We start from the raw sequence: 15,160 nt of genomic DNA on the forward strand, positions 1-15,160 counted from the left end.
GAGATGACTCTGCTCCTGAATGGCATTTTCCACGATTCTAAATGGGGAGGGGAAATGCAGGCTGCTGTCTGTTATAAAATACGGCTGCTCCTCCGCTTTCAGCCAAACGGAGGGACAGTGAGTCAGTAGAACAGGCAGGTGGGGATGTGGGGGGGGGGGGAGGCGTTTACTGTAAACTGATTCAGCCGTGCAAAGGGGCTGCAAAAAAGGCCCACTTAATTTTAGACTATCTCAACACAATTCCCAACCAGAGGAAGCAATCAATGTAATCACCACTGCGCATTAGTCACGCCTCAAATACTCTGCCCGGTTCAGGGTGCCACATTTTAAAGAAGGTCCAGAAAACCTGGACTTCCAGGAGCAGAAATCACTTCCTGCCAAGAGAGAGAAAAAAGAGACTGAAGAATTGAGGAGGCTTCACAGAGAGGGAGGGGGGGAGAGAGGGAGGGGCTGATGTGCTCCCATTCTTCAATAACCTGAAAGGCAGCTACAATTATGACAACATGATTGAGCACCACCACCCAAACATCACCACTAAGGTAGTTGAGTGCAATGCCACAACACAGATACCAAAGGTGGCCGTTCATCCCTTTATGCAGAGGCCAAGGGGGCCACGCACATCCGCACCATCCATGCCCACAGCAAGCGGTCAGCAGGCCAGCTGGAGGGGGGAAGCTGAGTGGTGGTGGGGGGGGGGAGTTCTCTGCCATGCTGGACCGCCGGAGGCAGAAAAGGCAGCTTCCCACTGAGCGTCAGGGCGAAAGGACGCTTGAGGGGCAGCAGGGCAACCGAGGGCCCAGAGCGGTGGCGCCCTTCCCGGGGGGCTTTCGGCGCACAGAAAACCAGCCGCCACCAGCCGACGGTTTGGTGTCCGTTCCGGCACTGAGCGGGGGCTCCCCTTATGAGCCCCTTCCTGACACGCATTTCGTGGAGATTTTCCTTAGCTGGGTCTTCCGTGTAGCCTGAAACTCCGCTCTGGGCTTTTGCTCTCCTGCCGCTTTTCTTCCCTTTGGGTGGAAAAAAGCAGCGCTGGGCCAGCGGGAGCCCCGCCGCCTTCCCCATCCCGCCCCAAGGCCACGCGCGGAAGAAGCCAGCCCCGCCAGCGAAGCGGGCGGCCTCCCCGGAGACGCCCGAGGCCTCCGCGCCGGCAAGGGGGGGGGGGCGCGGCTGGCTCCTCCCCGGCGGGCGCAGAAGCCCCCGCGCGGGCGAGGCTAAAAGCCACCCAGCGGACCCCCCGCCCGCCGTTGCCGGCGCATGCGCTGTGCGGCCGGAGCCGGGGAACTCTGGGATGTTTTCCCTGGGCTGCCTCTTTCTCCGCCAGCGCCGCAGCCGCAGCCACGGGAGGCGCCGGGCCGGCCGGCCATGGGGAGCCCCCTCGCGGAGGACTGAGCGCCCGGGCGGGAAGGGCCTCGGGGGCGCGCCCACCTGCCCCTCCGCTCTCCGGCCGCTGCCGCCCCTGCTCGCCCGCGACCGCTCTCGCCCACCATGGGCAACGAAGCCAGCCTGGAGGGCGGCGAAAGCCCGGTCGGGCTGCCCGAAGGCGTGGCCGGGGCCGCTGCCGGGGACCTGCCGGGAGACCTGAGCCGCTTGAGCCCGGAGGAGCGCCGGCAGATCGCCGCCGTCATGTCAAGGGCGCAGCAGGCGCTGCCCGCAGGAAAGACCGCCGGCCCGGAGCCGCCTCCCTCCACCAGGCACGCCCGGGGGGAGGGGGAGGCAGGGAGGGGGAGGGAGGGCCGGGTGGGGGGGAGGCAGGGAGGGGGAGGGAGGGCCGGGGGCGGGAGTGCAGTAAGCGAGGGCGAGGGAGCAGAGGGTCGCCCCGGGACGGGCCTGCCGCACGGGCCGCCTTTCCTTGGGGAGGGAGGGGGGGTCCGTCCCCGGCGTCCTTCCTCCGTGGGAAAGCCTTGCAGGGCTCCTCCGGGGTGGATGGGCTGAGCGTCGGCCTTTCTCCCCCCCCCCCGCGGTGTTTACCCCAGCCAAAATGGGAGCAGCTTCTGCTTCACGGGGGGGGGGAGGGGGTCGATTCTGGACCCGAAGCTCTGCAGCCCCCCCCCCCCCAGTTTGGTAGTGGTCTCCGTTTTTCCTGCGTTTAAGCATCCTCCCTCCCTCCCTCCCTCCCTCCCTCCGGCGCTGGGTTGCAGCAGTAGCCCTCGCCGGCCTTGGCTGTTTCTTGAGGCCGACGAGGAGGACGAAGAGAGGTTGGCGGGGCCACTGGGGTCGCTCTTCCCGTGGCTTCTCTCCCCCGCCGCCCTTCGCCCGGAGGCCGCCGGCAGCTCTCGCGGCCGGCAGGGCCCAGGCAGCTGTCCATGGTGCTGAAAGGGCCGCTTCTTCCGGGCGCCTCTCCCGCCGCTGCCCGCGGAGGCTTCTGAGTAGCCACCGGAGGCGGCCATGCTGCAATATGCTGTGTGGTGCGGGTGTGTGTGTGTGTGTGTATATGTTTATGTGTAGAGTGTAAAACGTGTAAAACGTTTTTGCCAAACTCACATTCTGCAAGGCTGACAAGGAAAGCCTTAAGTCACCATTAGATTTGTTGTAGGAATGGATATCGTTCTGTCTCAAAATCTCCTTATTAGAATACAACCAGAAAACACAGGAGATTTGTATGCTGTATTCAAAAACAGGAAAAGGCGGAAAAATGTAGGCTAAAGTGGCCAATGTTTGGTGTAAGAACAGCCTGCCACCCCTGGCTCCCCTCGGCCTGAATGGAAGGGAACCCTAAGTGCTTTCACTGCTGACACCTGTGTGGGTCCTGCTACGTCACACCAAAATGACAGCCGTGAAAAAAATGTCTGTTACACCAGGTTTGTGCAAGACACGCTTGAGTGTTACATACGGTACAGACACATGTTGTATGAGCCTGTGTGTATGTAATAGCACTTAGACTTAGATTTAGCACTTAGACTATATAAATAGTCTAAATCTATATAAGTAACATGATTTATACAAGAAAATGATGCAAGGATTGAAAAATGTTATCTGTTCAATTGATTTGCCATAACAGAGTTTGGATCTAAATTAATGTTTTTTTCCTACTGACACTGCACAGAATAATTTTAAGATTTTCCTGCATATGAAGATAAACATAATACATAAACAGATTGGTACATGTTCTCTGCAAACATGTATAGCTCTTTAAATGAAATATTTTTATACTTAGCACTAATTATCTGCCCCACTTGTTCAGTGACATTTTCTCCCTATTTCAATCTTAATGGAATTAACTCAGTCTAGAATAATGAGTTTTATGGATTGCAAACAGTAGAGAGATATCCCACATAAATGCAGCTTGGAGAATGTTTTACTTGATGTACTTAATGTTTTATATGCTCTCTAATGTCGCAGCAACTATATGCGTGGTACATCTATGGCCTACGATTTAGGCTGAATGAGATGGCTAAATCAACAGATGTTCTGCATCCTCTTAAATTAAAGCTTAGTATTCAATTTGTTCTACCTACTCACTGCCACATGCCTTGTATGTCTTGTGTTCTTTTTATCTTGACTTAGTTGACTGGAGACTTTCCCATTTTTTGTTGCATCTCAAGTTTCGCCTTATTTACTACTTTGTCTTACTTACTGCTACCAAGAGCATAAACTAATTACTAAACCATTTTTCATTCTTGTACCTATTTTTATTGAGGTTAATGTGTACCTTGGCCTATCTTTTGCAATAACTTATATCTATGCCTAAATACCTGTTGGCAGGTTGGCCTGTTTTTCTTCACTAAGAGGTATATGTTAATTAGATTTAAAAGTATGTTGACATCACTTACAATATTAATTTGTACCTAAAAACATTGTCAATTATCTCCATTTACAAAGTGGTTGAAATGCAAAATCTTTCTGCCCACCGACATTTATACAATATCAAACTGGTGCCTCATTTGGGGAAATTCATCCAGTGGGTTGAATGAGATGCATTCAACTTTATCTGTTAATTCGCAGGATCTTGAGCAAATCTAAATCTTTACAGTAAAGAAGGAGGGAGGTGCCAACATACTCAACCTTCCTGTACTCCCCTGTGCGGCTACTGTTGCTGCTTTTTTTTGTTCAGATAGTTTTCCACAAAAATGGCTAACCAGATGCTTAAAGGAAGCTCACAAAGAGGCTCTGATTCTGTAGGCAGCATGTAGCTCTTGTGCTAGCTGGCCATATGTCTGTCTAACATGTAAAGATTTGATAGCCACCATCACATCATATGGAAGTGACTTCTGTATTTCACTGTGCTCTATATGAGGAAATATTTTGCTTTGCTTGGCCTGAATCAGCCTGCATAGTATGATCCCAGAGTGGTTTTGATTCGTATATGTAATTGTTCATTTTATGAGTTAGTTTAATCAAAATTCTGAAATTGAACTGGAATTATATAGGACAAAATAAGGGTAGGCCTAATAGATACAACAGATTTGCAATAAATGAGAGAAATCTCCCCCAAAACAGATTCAGTTCCTGGTAACTCCACGAGCACAAACATAGATAGCTAGGAAACAGTATGAAAAATGTTTACCTGTGTAAAGGTTAAAACATTGTTTAATGTTGTAATAGCACAGCAAATCTCAGGCTTCATTTCTTCTAGTTCAGATTAATTAACATTTTGCATTAGGCCCAAATCCACAGTTTTAACTGTGGTTAGTTTAAACAAGCCAGCTTTGTAAATAAAGCCAGATCTGAAGGATACCTATTTCCATGAACTTAGTTGATCTGCCTAGTTCAAATGATGCAACAGCTCTGAAAAACATACCTTGGGTTTCTCCTTGTTGCAAGGAAAAGGGAAGAAGGAGAGAAATGTTCTTAGAGGAGTTCTGGGTGGCAAAGAGAAATAAAAATATAAACCAGAACCATGACAAAATAGATCAAGGACCTTACAAATGTTATTACTAGCATTAGAAGTCAGGACCTCTGCCAAGCTGTTTATAATTTTGTATCCTCAGTAAATATGTATGTGGCCATGTTGTTTTAATGTACTTTTTTAGTCTGTCCCTTAGTTTTTTTGAAGTCTGCTAGGGATGCAAGTGGTTGGTCTTGATAGCCCTAATAATCCCTTCCAATCTAAGATTCCTGATGGAAAGGTAAACTCATCTCTTTAGGATCCAATTCACAGATCATGCTAGGCCAAGACTTGCTTAATTATGGCTTACCAAATAAGCCACAATTAGCTGAATCCCCACAAATCCTAACCTGTGTTTAAATGACAGAACCTTTTAGTCTGAAGAGAAGGTTGGCTGCTTTCTTTAAAATGCCAACCTTTTGACATGCAGAAGTGTTAAACAGGTGAAAAAATATTGATAGGCAGCAAATGCCCTGTAGAGAGGCACTCTGTGTCTCCTCAGACCTAAACCATTTGGGGTATGTACACAGTTATTTTTCAGAATTCAGAAAGCTTTTAAATTACAATTCAACAACACTGTTACATGTATTAGCCAGATTAAAATACACACAGGTCAGTTGATGAAATGTTAAGAAATGCTGGTCTTTCTTGGGAGAAAAACAAAAGGAGGGTGAGTTTTTTTCAGGCATTTATTTTCGTGTAAGCAGGTTTAGTATGTGCATGTACATAAGTAGATGTGTGTGTGTGTGTGTATGTGTGTGTATATATATATATATGTATGTATGTGTGTGTGTGTACGTACGTACATACATACATACATACATACATACATACATCATACATCATACATATATATATATATACATATATATATATATATATATATATATATATATATATATATATATATATGTTTTCTGAGGTTTTCGCGGGTGTTAGTATGTAGGTCTCTAGTTGTTCGGGTTTTCTCCCGCGTAGAATTGGAGATGTCTTGGCGACGTTTCGACGAAGTCTCATTCGTCATCTTCAGGCGGCTTCAGTCTGACAACTAGAGACATATATATATATATATATATATATATATATATATATATATATATATATATACATATACATATACATATACATATACATATACATATACATCATATATATATATATATATATATATATATATATGTATATGTATATGTATATGTATATGTATATGTATATGTATATGTATATGTAGGTCTCTAGTTGTTCGGGTTTTCTTCAGGAGTACTCCTGGAAACACCAAACCTGAAGTAGTCAGCAGCAGCCTGAAGATGACGAATGTGACTTCGTCGAAACGTCGCCAAGACATCTCCAATTCTACGCGGGAGAAAACCCGAACAATTAGAGACCTACATACTAACACCCGCGAAAACCTCAGAAAACATATATATATATATATATATATATATATATATATATGTGTGTGTGTGTGTGTGTGTGTGTGTGTGTGTGTGTGTGTGGTTTTTTTTATTTGTGCTGATAAATAAATAAAGGGAGACTAGTATAGATCTATTTCAAGCTATTTAGCTCTCATCAGCTAGCCATACCCTTACTGGGATTTGAACCTGGGCATTTTTACATACTAGGCAGACTTCTTAGCCATTAGGCCACAGGCTCTTATCCGTTATCAGCGAAGCCAGGGTGAAAGGTATCTATTAGATTTTTACAACCCCTGGTAAGCCCCAATTATATATATATATTGTATTTGTGCTTTTTGTTGGGTTATTATTGTGTTTCTGCCTGGATGGTCTCTTGTGACGAGCCGAAGGACAGAGAATGGAAGTAGTGATCTTCCTCCCATATTTGGGCATACCGGGGGTTGTAAAAGAAATCTTATATGTGTGTGTGTGTGTGTGTGTGTGTGTCTGTCTGTCTGTCTGTCGGTCTGTCTATCTATCATCTATCTATCTATCTATCTATCTATCTATCTATCTATCTATCTATCTATAGGGACGCAGTGGCTCAGTGGCTAAGATGCTGAGCTTGTCGATCACAAAGGTCGGCAGTTCGGCAGTTTGAATCCCTAGCGCCACATATGGAGTGAGCTCCCGTTACTTATCCCAGCTTCTGCCAACCTAGCAGTTCAAAAGCACATAAAAATGCAAGTAGAAGAATAGGGACCACCTTTGGTGGGAAGGTAACAGTGTTCCGTGTGCTTTCAGCGTGGAGTCATGCTGGTCACATGACCACGGAGACGCCTTCAGACAGCGCTGGCTCTTTGGCTTTGAAATGGAGATGAGCGCCACCCCCCTAGAGTCGAGAGCACACATGTGCAAGGGGAACCTTTACCTTATATAAGTATGTACATGTATATATATATACATATACCTAAGATATGTCAGTCTTCCACCTGTAGAAATTTCTAATGTTAGTGTATAAGGTTCATTGGCTCTATGCATTCTATGAAATCAAAGTGCAATTTCCTTATGGGGGAATAACCCCAACTCTCTGCACTTCAAGGTTTGGCATCATGGCCATTTTCACATGGTCCATTCTTCAGGCCTTGGGATGACTTCTAGGTGGGGAAATGGGGTGGCTTGTTTTTAGAGGCCTCCTGTTCTTTTCTCCAGCTTTAATATCTGTTCCCATCCGTCCACATGGCTTCTGGTGGTAAGGAAAGTTTGAAGCTGGTTTCCAAACCTTACCCCTTTCCACTTCTGGTCATAGTGGTTTAATCACATCTGAAGTACATCTGGTTCCTTTAGGTGAGCCCTTCCAGAGACTTATCTTCCATCAGTTGACATAAATTTTATTTTATCTATGTAGACACTTTTATGTGCTTTTCTGAAGTGTAACCTTTGGTTATATATATATATTTTTAGCAAGTGGGGGCTTGCGTGGACAAGATACGTTGTGAGGGATCAAAACTTTTCTGCTCCTTAACACATCTCTTTGTGACAGATCCAATTGCATCTATTAATTCAATTCAATTCAATCTGATTATTACAGCCGTAAGGCCACATCAGGGGTGGGTTCTGGCGGCACTATGGCCGGTTCGCTTGTGTGTGTGCCGTGCCCACATGAGCGCATGCACAGTACAATGAAAACAAGTACAAAAACAAGATGGTGACGCCGCCTGGGCCACTGCCTTTTCCCGCCACCCAGGCCGCCAAACCACTAACAATATGGGTTAAAAAACCGCTATCGATAATCTAAAACGATAGCAGTTTTTTAACCCATATTCTTTTCTACGGTGTTTGTCATATTATTTTCTAGAAGGATTGTTTTTATGGTACATTGTTGTAAGTGATGATTTTGAAATAGTTATAGTGCACCTTTGTAGGATATTACTGGCTCATCCAAAGGTCTCTGGAGGAGAATGTGGCAGTCTTGCTTGTTCATTCTTCCTGCACTGGTTTTTCCTTCTTTAATCTGGTTTGGTTTACCTATGCAACAAGTAGCTTGTTTTTAATTGGTATGTGTCCTCTTCAGTTAGGACTTAGTAGTCTGTGTTTCTCACCATTGATGGAGATTTTTTAAGCTAATAATTAAAATATTTTGTTATTTATAGTTTATTTGAAGAGGGGGGGAATAGAGGGGGGGAGAGAGAGAAGAAGAAGGAAGAAGAGGGGGAGGGGGGAGGAGAAGCATTAGTTTCACACAGAGAATCCTGCCCCCCCCCCCAAAAAAAAATTGCTGGGAACTAATTTACGGGGAAGAAAACTGTGGGTCCTACAAAATGACTTTATGGCTTTAATTTCAATTTATTGGCAAGTAAAGTGGAGAAAATCGGAAGTAACTGTGATAATTGTGATACTGACTGTCACTGTACCAGCATAAGTTTTCATAATTTTGCTTCCATGTCACCCTGTACAGGAATTTTATGATGTCTACCTCTATAAATTTGATATGCAAGATTCACTAAACATTATTTCTAAAAAGGGGGAAAAAAACACTTTACAGCAACAGTTAAAATGTAAAAATTTAAATCATGATTCATTTAAATGTTAAGACAGCTTGGGAATCAACACTAGGCTGCTCTTTGTACATCTTGCAATAATATATATATATATTAAATTTTGTAAATATATGTGTTCGCTCTATATTTCAAAACTGTAGAAATGAGTTTCAAAGAAATGAAATTAATATCTTAAAAAGAAAGGCTGGTAGAATGGCAATATGCTTGTAACCTTCTTTTTATGGTTATTTTTACATGGTAGATTTCCTAAGAAGCTTATGCAGGAAAGCTATTCTTTCCCTGTATAGGCATGATATTTTTACGTAATCATGGTGAGAGGGCCTATGAGCCTTACCTTCCTGACTGGCATGAAGAAAGGCCTGGTCTACATTATGTAATGTCTTTTCTGCTCTGATCTCAAGTGTTGAAAGCAAAGTTACAATGGACGTAGTGGATTATCTGTCTCGTTCTAACAACCTGTTGACCTGGCATGCTAGTTTCTTCTTTGCAGATCATCCCTGAGATGTATCCGCTTTAACCGATCCAGCCAATAAGCTCTGCATTCAGCACTTCATAGTAGAGCCAGATATAGGGATCAAAGATCATAATTTAGAAAGAAAGGGAAATCTTTCCAAATTTGATATCCTCCCGGTGTGTTGATACTGCAGCTCTGTGAAATTTCAGCCATCGAGGGCAAAGGCTATTTCTTGCCAAGATGTTCCAGCATGAAGACATTTGCAGGGTAACCAATGTGGGAAAACTATCTTAGTTATAACTCGGTTCATATTTTTCCTGGCTATGACTGGCAGCAGTTATGTATGGAGAACATATTAACCAGTTAAAATAACTTATAAATAAATCCAATTTAGTACTGTAGGTTCCTAATATTTACACAAAAAAGCAATTCGTTTCTGATGAAGCTCTTGATTAAACATTATTGCAAGGTCACTTTATTTTTATTATTCTCAGAGCAGAGAAATTTTAATGGGTTAAATGTCATGAGTAATGCATTTTAAAATTAATGTGCAGCAGGGAATAATGTCTGTAGACACTAGGACTTTTAATGGTTGATTCTGAAGACTGAAACACGTAACTCAAAGCAGAGTAGAAGAGTTGGGGAACAAACTATTCTTCAGAGGGAGAGAGAGAGAAATGTATCTCAGCCATTCACCAACACGCTGCTGAAGAGAGCGGAATTTCACTCTGACATTTTTCCAAAATAGTGGCAGCACAGAGATTAGAATTAAAAGTTGAGTCTTTTATTGATTTTTGCTTTATGCACGTTATTAGCATTTTACCTGACATATATTCAGGGATAAAAATCTTGACTTTTGATGCGTTCCTTGCGCAATGTTGTTTCTGAAATATTACAGGCATGCACAAATTATGATCATTCATCAAGTCAGATGAAAAAAATGTCCCATCCGTCCTGGTCCTAAAACTAGACCGGCCACTTCAGTCCTTGGTTGGTGGGATTCATTTGACTTTTGAATTATATATTCATATCTCAACCACATGTGATGCCTGGTAAAAGGTTGGACAAAAATTGTCCAAAGTGAGTATTCAGTTTAGTCTTTTGCTCCACTAGGTAATCTCTTCAAGGACTTTTAAACAGTGGAAGAGTTTCTTGTCTGATGAAGTGGTGGTTGTCTCATTCACTGAGTGTTTTGAAGTGAAGGTTGGAAAGCTGTTGGCCTGAGGTCGTGTGAGGTTTTCCTGGTCTTGAAGACCTTCAAGATTCCTTCCAATCCTAGGATGAGAATTTTCCCAGGTTAAATAATATTCATCTGTTGCTGGTCCCACTAATAAACATACTCAACCCTGACAAGACCGAGTGGCTATGGATGCTGCCCCCCAAGGATAGTCCAGATACTCCATCTTTAAGCCTGGGGGGGGTGAAATCTTACACCCCTCAGAGAGGGCCCGCAACTTGGGTGTCCTCCTGGACCCGCAGCTGACACCATTTGTCAGCTGTGACCAGGGGAGCTTTTGCCCAGGTTCGCCTGGTGCACCAGTTGCGGCCCTACATGAACTGGGAGGCACTTCAAATGGTCACTCACGCCCTCGTCACCTCAAGACTTGACTACTGTAACGTGCTCTACATGGGGCTGCCCCTGAAAAGTGTTCGGAGACTACAATTGGTCCAGAATGCAGCCGCGCAAGCGATACTGGGTGTACCGAGATACACCCATGTTACACCCATCCTCCGCGAGCTGCACTGGCTCCCTATCGGTCTCCGAACGCGCTTCAAGGTGCTGGTTATCACCTTTAAAGCCCTACATGGCTTAGGACCTGGATATCTACGAGACCGTCTTCTGCCACATACATCCCAGCGTCCGATAAGATCACACAGGATGGGCCTTCTCCGGGTGCCGTCGACTAGACAATGTCGTCTGGCGGCTCCTTGGGGGAGGGCCTTCTCTGTAGCTGCCCCAGCCCTATGGAACGATCTACCCCCAGAGATCCGGACCCTCCCCACTCTCTTGGCCTTCCGAAAGACCTGGCTATTCCGGCAGGCCTGGGACTGTTGACCTCTTGAATGAGGTCCAGCCCCACTAAGGTTGAGTGCATGTTGCGTCTTTTTAACTTGCCTTGTCTCTCTATTTTAAATTTTTTAGTATTCTTTTAAAATTGTTTTTATGTAAGCCGCCCGGAGTCCTTCGAGATTGGGTGGCATATAAATTCATTAAACTTTGAACTTTGAACTATAGTGAAAGTCAGAAATATAGCCAATATAACAATATAACAATCACCGCTAATAAAATTCATCAGCCCCAGCGGGAAATGTCATATATAATTTTGCATCACCTACCTGTCACCTATCACCTATACTCTGAATTTGGAAAATGGCCTCTGGGTGTGAAAGATAAGAAATGAGAAGGACATCTTTACTTAAATTAAAACATTGAATTCATTTTCTTGTTTTGGTTTCTAATATTCAGAGGTCATTGCATTGGGTTAACTTTGCTTATATCGTGATATCTTTACAGACCTGCTCCACCGGATGGCAGTGATCACCCAAAGCAGCTGGGCAAGCCTCCAGATCCTCAGGGCAAGCCACCAGATCACGGGCTCCCTACGCTAAGTAAAAGCAAAACAGTCGATGCCCTGAAAACAGAGCAACAGGTCCCCGGAAGAAGCCCATCGTCCATGAGTTTGAGGGAATCTAAATCGAAGGCTGATTTAAAAGATGACCAGAAGCCAACTATGATGCCCAGCTTTCTCTCGGATGCCAACCCGTTTGGTGCAGTCACATCCGTTGTCAATAAATTCAGTCCTTTTGATTTGATATCTGACTCGGATACAAAGCAGAACGAAGGCTCCAAGAAAGGGAAGCCCACCCAAAGGGACCAGGAGAGACCCGAGCAACAGGAGGGGCTCTCCAGGCAGCCCCTGCAGCATTCAGCTCCCAAGCCAAGCAGTCCACATCATGGGCCCGTCAAGCCGGCCCCACAAAAGGCAGGACCTCCCACGCAGGCACTGCAGCAGCAGCAGCAGCTGCAAACTGGGGTGCCTAAGCAGAGGCAGAGGCCGGGCTCTGGCCAAGCGACAGAAGGAGCAAAGCAGCCTCCAGAACCAGCCACCTCTCCCTCCGTCCCAAAACAAGAACCTACGAAACCTGCAAAACCTTCCCCACAACAGTCGGGAGCTGAAAAGGCGGCTAGTGTGGGCCTTGCTAAAACGGCCCCCCAACCCCCCGCTCTCAAAAAGCCAGCACTGCAGCAGGGGGCGCCTCCTTCCAAGCAGAAGGCCCAGCAGCCGGAGGGCCCTGCAAAGGCCGAGCCAGCAGCCTCCAGCCAGCAACCGTTGCAACGTTCGGACGGCCCCGCGAAAGCAGCCCTTCCCCCGCCTGGAGCGCCTGGAAAACAGCCCCCCCGGCAGCCCCCCGCAAGGCCTCCCGCCCAGCAGGCTACGAAGCCTGGCCCTCCCCTGCCTGGGCCTCCCCAGCCTTCGCAGCCTGGGACTCCCTCACAAGCTGGATTACAAGCCAGAAAGAAAACGTTCTGCCCGCTTTGCACAAAGACTGAGCTCCTCCTGCAGGTCCCCCAGGAGGCCAACTACAACACCTGCACCCAGTGTCAAACTCTGGTCTGCAGTTTATGCGGCTTTGATCCTAACCCCCACATAACAGAGGTGAGTACGTTCAGGATACAAATGTACGGGCCCTTTTAAAAACAAAACAAAACACATTATTGAAAGGAAGCTAAATTTCTGACAAGTTGAGAATTTATCAGCATAGGATTAGTATTTGTCAGATGTCGGTTTGCTCCCCTGTGATCAGCAGGTTTCTGGAATGTCATGGAAGATTCATTCATTCATTCATTCATTCATTCATTCATTCATTCATTCATTCATTCATTCATTCATTCATTCATTTATTAGACTTATATACTGCTTCATAGGGCTTTCAGCCCTCTCTAAGCGGTTTACAATTTTTTTAGCAAATTGAGTCAGCACATCACCCCCAACAACAATCCGGGTCCTCATTTCACCCACCTCGGAAGGATGGAAGGCTGAGTCGACCTTGAGCCGGTGAGATTTGAACCGCTGAACTGCAGCTTAGCAGTCAGCTGAAGTGGCCTGCAGTGGCCTGCAGTACTGCACCCTAACCGCTGCGCCACCTCGCTTCTTGAGGGTTTCTCCATAACAAGACTGATAATGGCAAAATTGCTGTCCTTCTCTGTTCAAAGGTCGGTCACCCTCCCCAGCGGCTTGGGATGAGTCAGCTGGGCATGCTGGCCTTGGTGTCCCATCTGACTTGGAAGGTGCTGTGGCTGTTGCATTTTTCCTTTGGCAGCTGCTTTCTTTTTTCATACAACTTATAGATTCTAAATATTCCCAGTTTCCCCAATAATGATTAAAATGACATGTCTGCGTTTAATTTTACTTACCAGAAGGGTAGAAAGACATGAGAAGGTGCAATAAGCAGCCTTGGCCTAAGCTGGATTTGGTGAGAATTCCTTCTTTGGGTGGCCTGGAGTTGCCTCCCCCAAAGGGAACACAGATAAGCCAGATAAGTTATGCAGGTGTAAGTATCTCTACCAAAGCACATTCATTAAGCAAGGCAGCATGTTTACTTTCGTGTTTACATTACGCACCTTAGGTTCCTTGTACAACAGTTCAGAATACAGAAGAAAAACTAGAATTAAAAACAGCAATTAAAAATGTAATACAAGCAGCAGCTGGTGGTAACTCACACAAGCTGAAAGCTGACCATATATTTGAAATATATGACGTATTTGAACGGTCCAGGACGGGCCCAATCTGCAGATTACCTTCCCTTGTTTCTGCTGCCTCAAAGTATCTGGGGTTAGATCTGATAAAAGGAAGTTGACATAAAATCTGTGGGTGGGAATTTCAGAGGGAGAGACCCAAGCTCAGCAGGGCGGGAGCTCCTGAGCCATGGAAGAGTCTGCCTCATAAGGCGGTGGGTGCTCCATCACTGGAGGCTTCCCAGACTGAACAGGCCTTTATCCAGAATGGCCTGAGGATGCCTGCCCTGGACAAGAGCCAGCGGAAGGAGCCAGCCCTGGGAGTCCCTTCTGTCCGGTCCGTCTGTATCAACCAGCAAATGCCCTTTGTAGAAAGCCCGGAAGGACCACATGTGGGGCGCATTGAAATGAGCCAAAGCAAAGGCTTTGGGCCGCTCAGCCCAAGGGGTTGCCCTTGGGCAGTTCTCCCTAAGCACTGGGCCTTTAACTGAGGAGGCCCACCCTATGAAGGGAGTTGCGTGAGACTGGCAGCCATAGAAGCATGTGCGACTCTCTAGTCTGAATGGGTTTTTTATTTCTATTTCAGTTAGATCACAAAACATCTGTTTTTTCCATTCGTCTTAGCTGCTCACTGTGGATTCTGTCTTCAAGTCTGCCTGTGCCCACGGAGTGCCCTAAGCCTCTAAGGAGGAACAGGCGGGGCTCCACCGTTGGCACAAGGCGCTTGATGACCTGTCTATGCAGGGGGGCATTTGGAGTTTAAGGACATGTGTATATATTTATTTAGAAAATTTATATTGCTGCCACACGGCGACTCAAGGTGGCTTACAAGGATATAAAACCCCACATAAAAGAAATAAAAAGAATTAAAAGAAATATAATAAAATAATAACCCCATCCACCCGGCCCAGCGACAGCACACGTTCACACTAGCCAATTAATGGGCTCCAACCCGTTCTGGGTTGCCCAGGCCCACTGGCAGAACCAGGTCTTCAGGGCCTCCCAAAAGAGTGTGAGAGGGAGCGGGGCACTCTAATCTCCGGGCGGGTGATGTTCCCGAGGGAGGGAGCCACCACACAGAAGGCCCTTCTTCTGGGTCCTGCCAGATGTATCTCCCTAGGGGTCGTGACCTGCAACATTCCCTGCCTCCCCACTCTAGTGGGTCGGGTAGATGTGACCAGCAAGAGA

The 15,160-nt window shown here is 46.1% G+C and overlaps 1 protein-coding gene across 1 annotated transcript in view; it reads left to right on the top strand.

The window, feature by feature from the left end:
* Window positions 1-1,485: 1,485 nt before the first annotated feature.
* The window catches only part of PCLO (piccolo presynaptic cytomatrix protein), a gene marked incomplete at its 3' end in the record, with an annotated part of 80,047 nt that continues 66,372 nt past the window's right edge, over window positions 1,486-15,160 (top strand). The window contains 2 exon segments of the mRNA XM_032221901.1: window positions 1,486-1,691; window positions 11,750-12,893. Coding sequence (XP_032077792.1) covers window positions 1,486-1,691; window positions 11,750-12,893 — 1,350 coding nt within the window.

Source organism: Thamnophis elegans, chromosome 7 (genome assembly GCF_009769535.1).
Source record: "Thamnophis elegans isolate rThaEle1 chromosome 7, rThaEle1.pri, whole genome shotgun sequence".
Lineage (NCBI taxonomy): Eukaryota > Metazoa > Chordata > Lepidosauria > Squamata > Colubridae > Thamnophis > Thamnophis elegans.